The sequence below is a fragment of the Oculina patagonica genome, chromosome 7, assembly GCF_052425735.1.
Source record: "Oculina patagonica isolate OP01 chromosome 7, crgOcupat, whole genome shotgun sequence".
Classification (NCBI taxonomy): Eukaryota; Metazoa; Cnidaria; class Anthozoa; order Scleractinia; family Oculinidae; genus Oculina; species Oculina patagonica.
Genome location: NC_135764.1, coordinates 14,937,559 through 14,951,955, shown reverse-complemented (window position 1 = coordinate 14,951,955; position 14,397 = coordinate 14,937,559). Strand labels below are relative to the sequence as shown.

General features: G+C 38.1%; 2 protein-coding genes across 2 annotated transcripts; one reads left to right on the top strand and one right to left on the bottom strand.

Moving 5' to 3' along the window:
* The first annotated feature begins 4,858 nt into the window (after window positions 1–4,858).
* LOC144661759 (enkurin-like) lies at window positions 4,859–7,189 on the top strand. Its single transcript, XM_078522590.1, has 5 exons — window positions 4,859–5,044; window positions 5,186–5,255; window positions 5,378–5,453; window positions 5,975–6,335; window positions 6,774–7,189. The coding sequence occupies exons 1-5, from the start codon at window positions 4,947–4,949 to the stop codon at window positions 6,967–6,969; spliced, it is 801 nt and encodes a 266-aa protein (XP_078378716.1). The 5' UTR covers window positions 4,859–4,946; the 3' UTR covers window positions 6,970–7,189.
* Window positions 7,190–8,447: 1,258 nt separating this feature from the next.
* LOC144661763 (uncharacterized) lies at window positions 8,448–13,666 on the bottom strand. Its single transcript, XM_078522593.1, has 6 exons — window positions 13,579–13,666; window positions 13,482–13,512; window positions 12,334–12,423; window positions 10,824–10,931; window positions 9,735–9,819; window positions 8,448–9,103 (listed from the first exon to the last, which is right to left on the bottom strand). The coding sequence occupies exons 1-6, from the start codon at window positions 13,662–13,664 to the stop codon at window positions 8,955–8,957; spliced, it is 549 nt and encodes a 182-aa protein (XP_078378719.1). The 5' UTR covers window positions 13,665–13,666; the 3' UTR covers window positions 8,448–8,954.
* Between the last annotated feature and the right edge of the window lie 731 nt (window positions 13,667–14,397).

The window sequence follows — 14,397 nt, the reverse complement described above, 5'->3', positions numbered from 1 at the left end:
CACATATTGCTTATGGTATTAGTTGGGAGATTTCTATTATAAATCAAGCTAATTTCCTTTGGTGATCCTCGCTTGTCCTTATTATACTATCAGGGTCCACCCAGATGGCGATGAAACCACTTTTTCTCATGTACTATACACCGTCCTTGCACTGACAATGTAAGATGAAACTCGATAGTGATCATTGTTAGAACAGCAAGGGTCAGAATAAAAGTTTGTCCTTCAGCAATGGACCATGAATACTAAGGTAAACTTCATGTGAACTGTTGAACTCTAGTTTTTCACTAATAACTAAAAATAAAGAAGTGAAAACAGTTTTATTTGGTTGTTCTTTGTAATTTTTTATGTTGTTTTTAATTAACCTGCGATGAGGAGTTCTCCTTTTTTTCGCGGTGCTGAAGAGAAAAAGAAGAAGAAGAAGAAGAAGAAAAAATCAAAAGCCCTCTGGGCTTAGTGTCTTGTGACTCTTTTCAGAGTTTAATTTATTTGAAAATAGACCGCTTTTCACGTCTATTTATTGCTTGTAAAGATATCGAAAATTAAAAAGCGTGCATCTAACATAAAGAAACATTTAGACTCCTCACCCCTAAAATTTAAACTTAAACTAAAGCTACTTTTGTCGCTCGATAAAAGTTGTGACATTCAAAACACAGTAATTTTAAATGCACGGCTAGTACGACGACACTTGTGTTGGACAATTTATTTGGCCGATATTTCGACTAGTCAACTAGTCTTCTACAGGGCCAGAGCTGGAGTGAGATAAAACTTAACGGCTCCTAAAATTTAAATAAAAGTATATAAGTGGATAATACGTAACACGATAGCCATATAAGGAAAAAGCATAAAATACAGCGTCGAGGGTGTAATATATACGTATAAAGAAAATACACGCACTAATAATATATAAAAGATGAAAAAAATAAAAATAAAAAATAAATAAAAATAAAAAATAATAATAAACTAAAGCTAACTTTCATATAACGATCTAAAGATATAACATATCACTGTTCAGAGCGTCTATTGAGGCCATTAGGTTCAAGAGTTTTGCCTCGGTCTATGAGATATGCTTCTCTTGCTTTGCGACGAGAAGTACTTTTAGTGGGTAGCAATTCAAGAGGAACTAGAGACATGTCTGATGTGCAGTGCCCTGGCATGTTGAAATGAGTAGGGACTGCAGTGGCTGCTTTCTTGTGCCTTGGATTATTGCTGGCCTGCCTGTGCTCAGTGAAACGTTCCCGAAGAGTTCGTTTTGTTTCTCCTACATATTGTTTATTACATCTTTTACATTGTATCATATATACAAGGTTAGTTGAGTTGCATGTTATGTGATGTTTAATCTGTCTGACTTCGTTAGTACTGCTGAAGGTATATGTTGTTTTGCCATCTTCGATGTGGGGGCAAGTGAGGCATCGATGATTTGAGTTACAGCGGAAGATGCCGGGTGGCGGCTGACTGCATTGGTTAGGGCCTTTAAGTTTCGCTCGGACGAGTAAATCTCGAAGGTTGGGAGAGCGCCGGTAAGATACCACGGGTGTTTCTTTGAAGATTTTTTTACAGTTGGAAGAGGAGTTAAGAAGAGGTTGTTTGTTGTGAAGTATTTTCTGAATGTTACGAAGTGCTGGATTGTATGTGATTACTAAAGGAACTCTATCAGATCGAGTTTCGCGAGTGTGTTCTTGCAAAGACTCTGCCCGTGATACCAGGCGTGCTCTGTCGATTTGCTCTGAAATAAAGCGTTGTTTGTAGCCTCTTTTAACTAGATATTGCTGAAGTTCTTTAACGCGATGTTCAAAAAAGTTTTCAGTGGAACAGATTCGGCGTAGACGTAGAGCAAGACTGTAAGGGATTGACCGTTTTGTATGATAAAAAAACACGATATACGAAACTCTTGATTCACTTGTCAATTCAGAAACCTTTGTCGTGAATGCTTGCGCTGAACTTCACGATTTCACAGCTAAAGATAAAAACAAAGGTTTATTCCAACTACAAAAGGTTCTCACGCGAAAGGCTTAAAATCCAACTAAAAAATATATATATAAGATTTGGGACCTAAAAGACAACAACACCGAATTTTCGATCAAGTGGTCCATTGTCACGAGAGCAAGCGCTTACAGGGGAAACCCGTCACGCTGCAATTTGTGTCTGACGGAGAAGCTCTGCATACTATCAGCTGACAGATACACCTTGAACAAAAGATCTGAGCTTGTTACCAAGTGCAGGCACGAAAACAAGTACTACACGGCCAATCAGAGACAGGATCGTTCCAACCGTCCTCCATGAACGTAGTTTAAATTGTATTTCACCGCATCTAACGACACAGTCTGATGATCGCTTCGTGCGTTAAACTCTGAGTAACTGTCCGTGAAGTTTCTATCTTTAATTATTGTAAAGATTACGTGCTTAAAGTTTTGAAATCGATGCCTTAATAGTATCCATTCCGATCACAATCACGGTAATTAAGCGTCCATTTTGATTCATACTAATTGATCGTTGCTATTTCTGTCAGGCGGATAATGTTTGTACTTATTATTGTCACGCGACTTGTTTCCGACACCTTATCAAAAGCGATTTTTCCAAGCAGCCGAAAGTAGGCTTGACTTAAATTCAAAGTACACTCCAGCATGTAGCCGTTGAACAGTTATAGGACTCCGATAACAGCACAAAAAGAATACAGACACACAGATTCATAAGCATTTATCTGTCACAGATAATTCTTAAATATCTTAAAAAGGTCAACAAAGTCACAGATTTTCCTTTGTTGTTTTGTGTCTGTGACTGATAAGAACGTTTCAGCCTCACGTTTCAATAAACTCACGCACACTACCAAGCAAAGTTTCATGGTTGACCTTTCGCGTGTGTCTTCGAGTAATACTCAAATTGAAGACACACAAGGAAAATAATGTCCACGGGATCAGTTGTTTTGAACTAGTTTAATCAGCACAAATTCTAACTTGCCTAAGCTAGCTAGTCAACTGAAGTAAAGGCACACATGTGGTTCGACTACTACGGTCTATTACATCTTTGAAATCGGATCTAATCAAAAATGGAAACGGCAAAAAAAGGTTTTCCTGACATATTGTCGGTCGACATACCTACAGTTCTGTAAGGCGCAATCCTGTTTAAGACATGCTTTTCCCCTATATATATATTGCTGTACCAAAATCATAAAACACATTGTTCTCACGAAACGGTAGCTATTATCAGATTGACTAATATGACTAGAATGGTGGGAATCTCGTGTGATTGCTTTTATCACTAAGAAAAACAAACAAAAAGCTTAAAAATAAACGCAACTGTCAGTGTAAACAGCATCTGCAGACCTCTCAAGTCTCACGATTTTGTCCTGAGACTCACGGTTTTCACTTCAATCTCACGACGAGAAACAGAAATCTCACGAAAAAACAGAGTAACAAGTCATTTGATTAGCGCCTGGTTTTAGGACTCTTTTAGTTATTTTTGTCCGTCAGTTGATCAATCTCCCGGTTTTTACTGAAATCTCCAGATTTTTTTACCTCAATCTCTAGATTTCCAGTGCTTTGAGGTTGAGAAGTCTGCATCTGTTTTGTTTAAATCTGATGATCGCATTTTTCGGCATTTACTAAAAAAAACGAAAATTTTGACATGGCGGGAAAAATATTGACATGGCGGGAAAATTCCGCGGCCTCAGAAAGCAAATACGCATGGAATGCACCTTGTCCCCTGTAGTATTATCTTGTGTCGTCATGACTACGTCATGACGTCACAAGACAAAAACCGCGTGAGAAAAGAAAAGGCCAGTCAGTTACTGCACGTGCTGCTTTGGGAATTTACTGATGTAAAACTTTTACATTTGCAATTGGAAAACGAAGCTTGGGGTGAAACGCAAACACGGAGATTAACCGGGTCTTAGCCTGAATTTCAAACTCTCGTGCAGGCGACCAGAGAGAGACAACAGCCGTTAGCCCGTTCGAGAGGTGTCCGGCTTAGGTTATAGAGAGTTTATACCCTGTCCAGCCCTGCAAATATCAGTCACTGAAGACTGATGACCAAAACAATTCGCAAAAATACGCGTTACGTCTAGCCTGCGAGAGCAGACGCATGGAAATGCGTCTGCTCTCACAGGCTAGTACATGTATAATTATTCTGCAGACGTTTTTTACGCCTCGCGGAAATCCGAGTCCCGAATTTGCCGCCATCTACAAAGAGTGGTTTGACAGTTCTACGACACCTTAGTTTATTTAAATTTGGGGGCGGTTGGCGGTCGGTTAAATAAATGTATCAGGCGTTCTTTTTCCCTCTCATCTTTGCAAGGGAAAAAAACGCCTGATCGCAGCTGACTCGTCCCCAGTCGCCTCTTATGCGAAAATTGCAAGACGCGAAGGATGACTCAATCACTCAAGAGGGACTCAAAAGACGACTGGGGACGAGTCAGGTGATCGCAATCGCAGGTTACTTGGAGCTTGGAGAGTTACACAAATCGAAAATGTCCTGCGCAGCGTTAATTTAAATAAACACATTGAATTAAATGTAAAGTTTAACGCTGGAAAGTTCAATGTAAAATACTAAACGTTTCGGCAGTGCTGCCTTCATCAGTAGTAGTAGTAGTAAAAAAATCAAAAAAAAATTCAATTTTTTTTTTTTACTACTACTACTGATGAAGGCAGCACTGCCGAAACGTTTAGTATTTTACATTGAACTTTCCAGCGTTAAACTTTACATTTAATCAGAAACATCAGAAACCCATTATTACACAAATCACCATTCCACATCGGGCATAGCTCCAGCTAGAAAACTGGGAACGACTTTGTTGCCTTGGCAGCTTCAATCCAAACACGTAACCAGACCACGTGATCACAATTATTGCCTAGCAACAGGAAGTCAACACCCGTGTGTTTTATAAGAAAGGCAGCCATTACTGAGGAGAGAAAGAAGTGCAGTTTTGAGTTCGCTTTACTGAGAAATCAGCCATGGCTATGCAAGTATCTTCGAGGAGCAGAAATCTCCAACAAGAGAGTATATATAATTTGATTCCAAAGATTCAGGAAAGGCCACCAAAGCCAGTGATGTAAGTTTTGTTCGGTTCGACGCGGTCCTTAATTTCCCGCGAGTCCCTGACAACAACTTGAATTTGGTTGTTTTGTGATTTTCTTAATAATTCAGAGTTTCGCAAACTTAAAACTCCTTTCACGTATGCTTTAACCAACAGGTACCGCTCTAATTTTGCTACAAATGTAAAACAGGAGCACACGACAAAGAAGCAAGGTTCGAAAACCATGGTAGGTTGAGCTTACTATAAACTTGTTGTTGAGCAATAACCTTTAATAGCTTTGTTTAATGCAACAAGCAATCGAAAATGTTTTAACTGCTCGTGGACTAACTTTTATTTTTGTCTTTACAGGGGCCACCGAAAGTTGCTGCTACTGAACCGAAGGATTTCTTGGCAAAACATTCGAAGGAGTTTAAGCTACCAGAAAGTAAGCGAAGATCTTTTTAATTGCAAATTTACTCTTGGTGCAAGCTTTCAATAAGCTTAAGCTTATATTTGTTTCCTTGCGAAACAGAGGTTTTTTTTTACTCTTTCTGCTCAGAAAAGAAGATTGAGCTTGTTTTCTGACTTGCTCGCTATATGCAAAATAATTTCCCACTTTTCGTTATTAACTTATAAATCCTGAGCACGATTTTTTTTCCACAAATTATCTTTCTTGTTGTCTGCCATTTTTAATTGTATATTCGGATTTGCTTTCCCAGTGTCTCCTTTGTTTCCCCAATATCTGCTTTAATATGGGCCTAATTTGATTTTCTTAACAAACCAAGAAACTTACTTAGGCCATGTACTGATTTTTTTTTCATGATATGTGTAAATAAAACTTCTGTAGTGTGTAAATAGTTTTATTAGTTATGATGCAGTAAATAATTACTGTAGAATAAGCATTTTCACATAATTTGAATTAACAAGCAGAAAAAAGCTAAAAATGTTTACTCTCCTGTTTGTTAGAAACCGATTTCAAGTATCCAGATCATGAGAAAAGGCGTCCTCCAGTTCCAAAACACACAGAGAAACCATTAATGGGATTACATTCAACCAAGAATCATATCACAACAAATGCTGTTGAGAATATCATGTCTGTGCCAAAGAAACCAGAGAAGAAGTTTGCCGACACAAGAGGCGGTGCCACACATCCTCTCGAGCCTTCAGGGTTGACGCCAAAATTTGTGAACAAGAAAGATTACGGTAAAACACCTGCTTACCTGGAGAGAAGGAAGGCTGAAGTCGAAAGGGCACAGATGGAATACGATGCTTATGTTCAGGAAAGATTTAGACAGGGAGCTATGAAGGGCTTGACAGAAGATGAGAGGTAAGTTCTAAAGTTTCTTTTTTGGTTATGTTCAAAATAAAAATTATAAAAACCCTGCATTCAGATCAAAAGTTTCCAAACCTCCAGTGCTTATTTCAGTTTCTACAGCACAACGCAACTAAGAATATTGCTACTCTTTCCTTGATGGCCATGGATACAAGTCCTTTGTGGTTTGGTGGTACCCATGTACAATGTGTGGGAGGGAGACACAGTTGAATCCCAGTAACTTGAACCATGGGTTATTGAAGAAAAGTCAAGTAATGAAGGTTAAAATTAGTAAGAAAATAATCTGGAGGGGAATGAAAAAAGGTTTAAGTGGGAGGTTCAAGTTATGGAAGATTCAAGTGATAAAAACCAAAAGTTTCGCTTCAAGTTCAGCCCCAATAATATGAGCGTTTCTTTGCGTGGCCTAAACTATACATTTTTTTTGCTCCACAGACAAGGAATACTTGATGGATTGAAACAGAATTGGGAAGAGCTTCATCATCAGTACCAAGGACTTTCTGTGGTCACAGATACTGCTCCAAAGAAGGCGCGGAAAGAACGCATGGAGGCAGAAATGAAACAGCTAGAAAGAGACATTGAAACAATTGAAAAACACAGAGTTATTTACATTGCAAATCCTTTCTTTTAGAAAATGGACTATTTACTCTTTATAAGATGCCAAGAACAATTTACTGATCTGACTTGATAATAGTACTCTTGAGAAAATCAATATTCCTTTAGCTTGGTAAGGTGTTATGTTAATTTAGTAAGATCTGTAAGCAATAAGAGAAAAAACCTGCTATTTGCAGTAACAAAATTGTAAATAATCATGTACAAAGTATTTTATTAAAAATTCTGTGGATAAACAATATTGTTTGTGAGGTTTATATAATTATACACTGCAATGAATGCTCCGAATAAATACCAACAAATGGACGTATGTCTGTTTAGAGGGTGGACAGCACTTGCTATTCATCAGAAAAAGTGGTACTCAGTGGATAAAAGGCAACATAACAAAGCAAATGTGCAACCTCGTCCCCAGGGCCTTCTCGGTGACGAGTTTTTAAAATGGTGGCTTGTCGCGAGAAGATCTTGCGAGGAGCCGCCATTTTGAAAACTCTTCGCCTGCCCTGGGGACGAGGTTGGAAAATTTGGTGAATAGTGTAAACTATCCTTTGAACAACCAGAGTCTTAAGACAAATGGCAGTAGGGATCATGAATGGTCTATCAAAATTTTGCAGTGTTCGCAAAATTAGGGTTCTGCTTGAAATGCTCGCAAAATTTTAGTGGATGCTCGCATAAATTTACAAGTGCTTGCATGCTAAGTAGGAATTATATTCCATATAATTCCTTTATTATAATTCCTCTGCGAGTACTGGCAAAGTACACTTTTTTAGCAATAATTTATTTTTCAAACACAGGAATTGATCTGTTTTCATTTTACAAAAAGAATCTTATCGCTACACCCAAAATATGAGAAAAAATTGATAGTTCACCATACTCGTTTACGAGAAAGCGACAATTTACTTCTCATAAGCCGCATAGAAAAAAGCCGCCATTTTGTTTATGTGCATGCGCTCGCGTACGCTAATAACACGTAAAATTCTGTGCAGTAACGATGCGCAATGCAATACAGGGCAATGACCTTAATTGGTCAGGGCATTTTTCTATCAGAGCAGGGCTCACCAAGTACCCCGTCCGGTCGTCCGGGACAAGTAGATTTTCCTGCCGGGCAAGTGACTTTTCATGCTCACTTGCCCGACGGGCGAGGGCCCTGGCAAACCATCAGTTAACTTAATTTTATGAATTATTAATAAGTTTGAGAGTTACTTGCCCTATGGGCAAATTGGAATTTAAGTTTTTTTAGAGCCCTGCAGAGAAAAGTCAAGGAATTTTAAAAACTGTTGTCTGTGTCATCCATGAGAGTTGAAGTTAGACATACAAACCCAAACAAGGCAACTGGGTCATTCTGCATCATGTTGACCCTTTGATCTGCCTCATTGGCAGGCTTTCTAAAGAATATATTGGAGGCTCAAATTAATATTTATTTCTTCTTTCAATGTATAAAATGCATTTTTTTACTTGATGATCCAAAAAAAGAGGGCAATATTTTGAGCATAAACAGTCTGCAAAGAGTGGATAATTTATTTTGAGCAACCACTTGAACTATCTTATCTGATCAGAGTTACGCAGTGCCTTAATTGCATCATACAAATAAAGCTTGTGCATGTCACCCCTACAGCCAGGGCATAATCAGTTTTCTATAGTTAACAATTATTCACCTAAGTAGAGGTTATTAGTGGTGGATATTTACTGAGCCGCAAAAGCGGCAAGATAAATATCCACCACATTCACCGACACTAAGGTGAATAATTGTTTTAGTATAAACCACACAAGTTGAATAACAAGCAGATCAAAACATCATTTTCAGTAAACAAAGCGACCCGCGAAGGCGGGTCTCTCTTATGCTGCTTGGAGGTGGATAGTACTTTGCTAATCACCTCCGAGTTCACCAATCACCGCGCACAAAAAGCACTATTCACTTGTGTGGTAATTATACTAATACTAAATATCTAGAAGTATTTTTACTACCCCTAGATAGAATGCTAGTCCACTGCAGGAATTGCATTGTTATTACTTCTTTTCAAGAAGTTTTAAACTTTGTCCAATAAAAGAAAGGGTGAAAGGAACAAAACATTTAACTGTAAAATATGTTATTACTAATACTAGAACAACAAGTCGCCAGGAATGCCATGGAATGCCTAACAGCAGCCTTTCTAGAACTGAAAAACAAACAAATGCATTGTAATTAGAAACAATAAATTAGACTTAAATTAAATTAGAAAGTATAAGGCAAAAATTCAGCAGTCTTGCTGAAAGTGAAATAGCAAGGAACTTTTTTGCATAGAAAAATAATCAGCCAGCTGATTTCTTCAGTTGATCAGACAGTATAAAACCTTAGAATTGTATGTTCTTTACACAGCCTCTGAGTCAAGTGTCAGCTGAGTATTAAGACATATATATGATGCCTTTGAAAACGTTGCATACACTTGATTGGTACTCAGCCTGTTCTCAGTCCAATAACTACCGGTATGTTGAGTGTCTGTTGGAAAAAAAAGCTGTCTCCAAAATGGACAATAATAACTACATCTATGATGCTTTTGAAATTGCTGATCCTAGCAGTATGCAGGACATATGTCACAATTATATGAACCTAGTAAATGGTCTAGCTTACCATCAGTCTCCCGTGGCTCAGTGGTTAGAGCACCCAACCAGTATCTGGGAGGTCATGGGTTCAATTTCTGTCAGTGACTCATATTTTTTCTTTGTCCCATGATTGTGACAAAATTATAAACATTTCATCTTTATCAATTACATGGTTTGTTGAAAAAATTATATCAGGTGTAAACATACCTATGTTGTAAACAACAGGCTCAGCTAAACTTGCAGGATCATAAGGAATGCCTGTCCTGATAGCTGTAACGTTTGCGTATTGCTCCTGCAATTCAAAGGAAACTGTTGAGAACAAGTCTGAATCGTCTGAGTCTAAGTTGCGAGTATTTGTCCTGATCTGTCTACCATGAAGGGCCTTTGTTGAGGCTTAATAAGTCAGTGCCACGCAGGGATTAAAAGGATTATAAGTGATCCACCATATATTTTAAGTTTAATAAATCATGCTGATCAATGGTAATGTTTTTCGCTACCATCAATCATCAAAGTGATTTTCTTAGAGAACAGAAGTTCACTTCAATTGGTTCAAAAGTTGCATCTGCCGGTTTCTTTCTCATAAGGTTGAGTCTTACAAATTTGTGAGGCAGCCAGGCATGCGAGGCAATGCAGCGAGGCATGTGAGGCACAAATCCCTAATCCAAATAAAAAAGGCTTTTTAGGCTAACCAGAGTGCCATTTAGCTAACAGAAGTGCTATTTAGGCCAAATGGAATGGATTGTATGCCTCGTGCCTGGCACTTTGTGACAACCCCTCAAGGTTTGTTGGCATAATTATGATTAACAGCAGTGAAAAAGGTTATCTTTGGTTTTAGTTTTAGCAGACTTCTCAGGAAATTTTGTAATAAGTTGATTGGTTTGTTTTGATCCTACATTTTGAGTGGGTTTTAGCAGTTTCCGAGGTTCAGCAGTCAACAAATTAGTTTTCAAGCTAAATTGTTTCAGGAAAAAATAATAGCTATGAATGCCACAATTTTCTGCCAAAGGTGGGATCTGTTGAGTGCATACAGCAGAGGGGAGTCAAAAGTAAAACAGCTAGATCTTAATTTGCTTTCCATCTTGCAATTGGTGCCAAATTTTGCTGTACATCTATTCTCTGGATGCCTCAAATGCCATTGATCTTATTATGGAAAAGATTGCCATCCATTTATTGGTTAACCTTTTTCCAAGTTGCCCAGTTCAAATAATACCACACAACACAGTTACAGCTATGATTTATGTATTGCTAAATAATTGAATAAAAAAATAAATAATTAAATAAAAAAGTTCACCATACTGTTAAGTGATTACTGAACACCAGTTTATCAATGTTGAGGAGTTTCCTCTGTTTTCCTTTAACTAAGGCCTCTTGTGGTATCATCTGTATATAGAAATCTGTTGGTGTCTTTTGAAAACAATAAAAACTAATGTTATTAAAGAGTTCATTGGAGGTTTGGGGGTTTAAGTCTACAGTCAACTCTCTCTAAGACGGACACCTTCAGGACCGGCCGCAGCTGTCCGTCTTAAAGAGGTGTCCGCTCTGTAGAGAGTCGAGGTAACATGACACCAGTAATTCTGAGATAATAAAGCTAAACCTTTGCACAATGCAACAAGCCTTTGCTAACTGCAACAAGACTAAAATAATAAAAGGACCATATTTGCTTTTTAAAGAAAAAATTGAGAGCTTCTACAAACTGTAACACTGTAAGTAGAGAACGACCTCTTTAGTGTTCATATACGTAAGCAAAGAATTAATCCTTTAAAGCGTCATTGTTTGTGGGTAGTAAGCTTGGTATACACGTATCCTTAGGGCACTGACTAACTTTGCAAAGTTTGGAAGTATTTTCACTAATAAAACATGATAAAAACACTTCTCAAGTGTCCGTTAATGATTTCAAAGTGTCCGTTGTCCGTCTTAGAGAGGTGTCCGTCTTATAGGGAGTTTGGTTACAGTAAAATGACTGATAAAAGGGCAGGGACCATCACCAGGTGTCCGTCTTATGGAGGTGTCCGTCTTATAGAGGTGTCCGTTAAGAGAGAGCTGACTGTATTACCAAGTGGCTGCATGACTGTTAGAAAACTTCACTTGTTTAGCTACACAGACATCTTTTATCAGTTGACAAATTTGGCCTTAAAACGCACATAGATAATTTGAGGAATATTGTGATAAATTATATGGATTACGAAATATTTTGAAAAATATGGCAGATCATGGATCAGCTGAGAACTTTGGCCTGGCCTGGACTTTGCCTGTCTCAAAGTTTTGGTTGTGAATCTAAAGAAAATTTAAATCACAGACCTTGGTTGGTATGTTGGCAACCATTGACCTTGTTGACTTGAAATAAACAAGCAGTAATTGGAAAGTAAACTTATTAAAAAAATGGCATAAAACACATATCTACAGTCCATTGCCATCAAATGATAGTTATTGATTTAAACATAGGGCTAATTAACACGTAGGTAAAGTCTGCGTTTAGGCCTATCAGGCCAGAGCTTTTTCCAGTTTCCTCACAGGTAACCAAACCATACTATAAGACTTTGTATGGATTTAAAATTGAGGGTACTGTGAGCATTTGAAAAAAAGTTGAAAAAATTAATATCTCCTTTTTCCTTTAAAAAGCCACAATAAAGCTTAAAATCTTACCTGGCATCCTTATTTTGTCTTTGTAGTGCTTCAGAAAGCCATACAAGTGATTTTTATTTCAATGATCAACCGTTGCAAACCAAAATCCCACTTATGGCTTTCCGAGCAATAGAACGACAAAATGAGGACACCAAATATTCATTGGTTATTTTAGGAAACTTACAGTTGAATGATATGATACTCGTAACTCATAACTTCTACCAGGCTCCAATTGCACTAAGTGATATACAGCTGTTTTTCCACTGTGAAGAGCCTGATGGCATAAGGACAGTATAATTAAATGCATATTGGGGGTAAAGGGAACCAAATAAACTAAATCTGCAGTGTTTTTTTTTTTTTCACTTAATTTAAAAGTTTAGGTACATTGGGATACATTTAAATCTGCGGTTGTGCATTTGAACAGAGAATCTCAGCTAAGTTCACATTTTCTGGCTATGACTGGCCTCCCCCACCCCACCTTCTCCAGCTTAATGCACCTATCAATGGTTTGCCCCAGGATGGGGAGGGGGGCAACCCACGGGAATTTGACTTAGCAGAGCTCTACCTGGGTAGGGATTTAGACCTCCACAACAGTCCTCTTGGTCAAAAGTTTTACTCAGTCCCATCTTGGAAAGTGCAGAGGACCTGGCCTAGGGTGGGAATTTGACTCTCAATGGAGACCCAAGGGTGGGGAAATTGACAATTTGAAAACCTGAAATGTCAAATTCCCCTTGTGGGGTTGCCCGCCCCCTCCATCCTGGGGTAAACCATTGATAGCTGCATAACACTGATAGGTGCATTAAATCATGGCTCCATTTGCATTTCCCCATGGCAAAACCCAGCTGTTTAATAGGCAAAAAGTTGCATTGCAGTTAAGAAATAAATTGCACTGTGGTTAGGGCAATTCATTTTTGGACCAACAACCTCTGATAATGAAATATCCCCTCCCTTAGAAAAAAAGATTTTCAAGTGCCAACTTTACGCATCCGTCAGAATAACCTGCTATTTCTTTACTTCATCCTAACCCCTCAGAACTATTTAGAGGTCAAAAGATGTCGACAGAGAAACCTCCTCAGAAATAAATTCGAATCACCTTTGGAAAATCTCGTCAAAATTAATAAAAAGAAGAACTGGATATAAATTATGGAATGCCAATGGCCTGTCAGGCGGACATTTCTGTTGCAGTTTGGCAGAATGTGTGGACTGTTGATTGTTGCACAGAAACTTTTTGTAAGTGCTTCGAGGTAAGACTTTATTAAAACAACATACTTATTTTAGTTATTTCGTTATTAAATTACTACAACGTAAGCTTATATTAAAAATCTCTCAAACCTGGTTTAATAACGGCTTCTCTGGCTCCAATCTGTGAGAAAAAAAAACACAGTGACAAAAAATTGGGATAAATAGAAAAATCACATGACCCTTTTACCTTATAAATCCAAAAGCGTTTGTAATACAGATGCCTAAAATAAAACCTAGGCGGACGAGAGCACAAGAACACAACTCGTCCGCCATCTTTATGGATATGGTATATACAACGTAGATATTGATTGTCGCACAACTCCGCTGACAAACTCCTGGGACCCCAGACTCCAGGTTGAGAATCTCTCTGTAACTTTTTTTTTTCAGGAAAGATAGACTTAGCTTTTATTCGCAACCAGGCGCAATTACAAATTCCCCAAACAGTCTTCCATCCCGCACACCCACCCCAAAAATAAAATGGTCCATTTCTAATATACATGAGTTATTTACCAGTCTGAGGTCAAGATTGATATTGGCCAAGTTAATTTTTGGGTGGTTATGGGACTACCCTCGGTCGTTTTGTCCATCTACGGCTGCCGTCCTGAATTTCTCTTCCGCGCGAAAGAAAGCAAAACCATACACATCAAAAAGAAACCATTATCCAGCTATGTTAAGGCGGGGTTTCACCGGAAAGCCGTTTTTTCATCGTTTAATTTGGGTTTTTCAAGCAATACTTAAACTCTATGCTCATTTCACAAATCTATGTTTTGTGGTGTTTTAAGAATTTTTTTGGTGAATTTTGAGGATTTTGGGGAGGAGATTGTTTTTCTCAAAGGAATAGTAAAATTTGGAAAGATAAGAAATATTGAAGATTTAGTGTGATTTTAAAATCAGAATTTTAAGTTAAAAATTAGTAGATGGACACCTAAATAGTCCCCTGGCAACTTGGAGTGCTCTTGCGTGGGGGTCAACTGTTTGGTGGTGTTTCAATAACAATTTTCTTTCT

Bases quoted from the DNA above. Each gene is read 5' to 3' on its own strand.
- LOC144661759 (XM_078522590.1), top strand. From the start codon at position 4,947: ATGGCTATGCAAGTATCTTCGAGGAGCAGAAATCTCCAACAAGAGAGT. The intron at 5,045-5,185 runs GTAAGTTTTGTT...TTTAACCAACAG, and splicing joins AGGCCACCAAAGCCAGTGAT to GTACCGCTCTAATTTTGCTA. The intron at 6,336-6,773 runs GTAAGTTCTAAA...TTTGCTCCACAG, and splicing joins GGCTTGACAGAAGATGAGAG to ACAAGGAATACTTGATGGAT.
- LOC144661763 (XM_078522593.1), bottom strand. From the start codon at position 13,664: ATGGCGGACGAGTTGTGTTCTTGTGCTCTCGTCCGCCTAGGTTTTATT. The intron at 10,932-12,333 runs GTAAGTTTCCTA...TGTTTTCAAAAG, and splicing joins GAGTATCATATCATTCAACT to ACACCAACAGATTTCTATAT. The intron at 9,104-9,734 runs GTATGTTTACAC...TTTGTTTTTCAG, and splicing joins GCCTGTTGTTTACAACATAG to TTCTAGAAAGGCTGCTGTTA.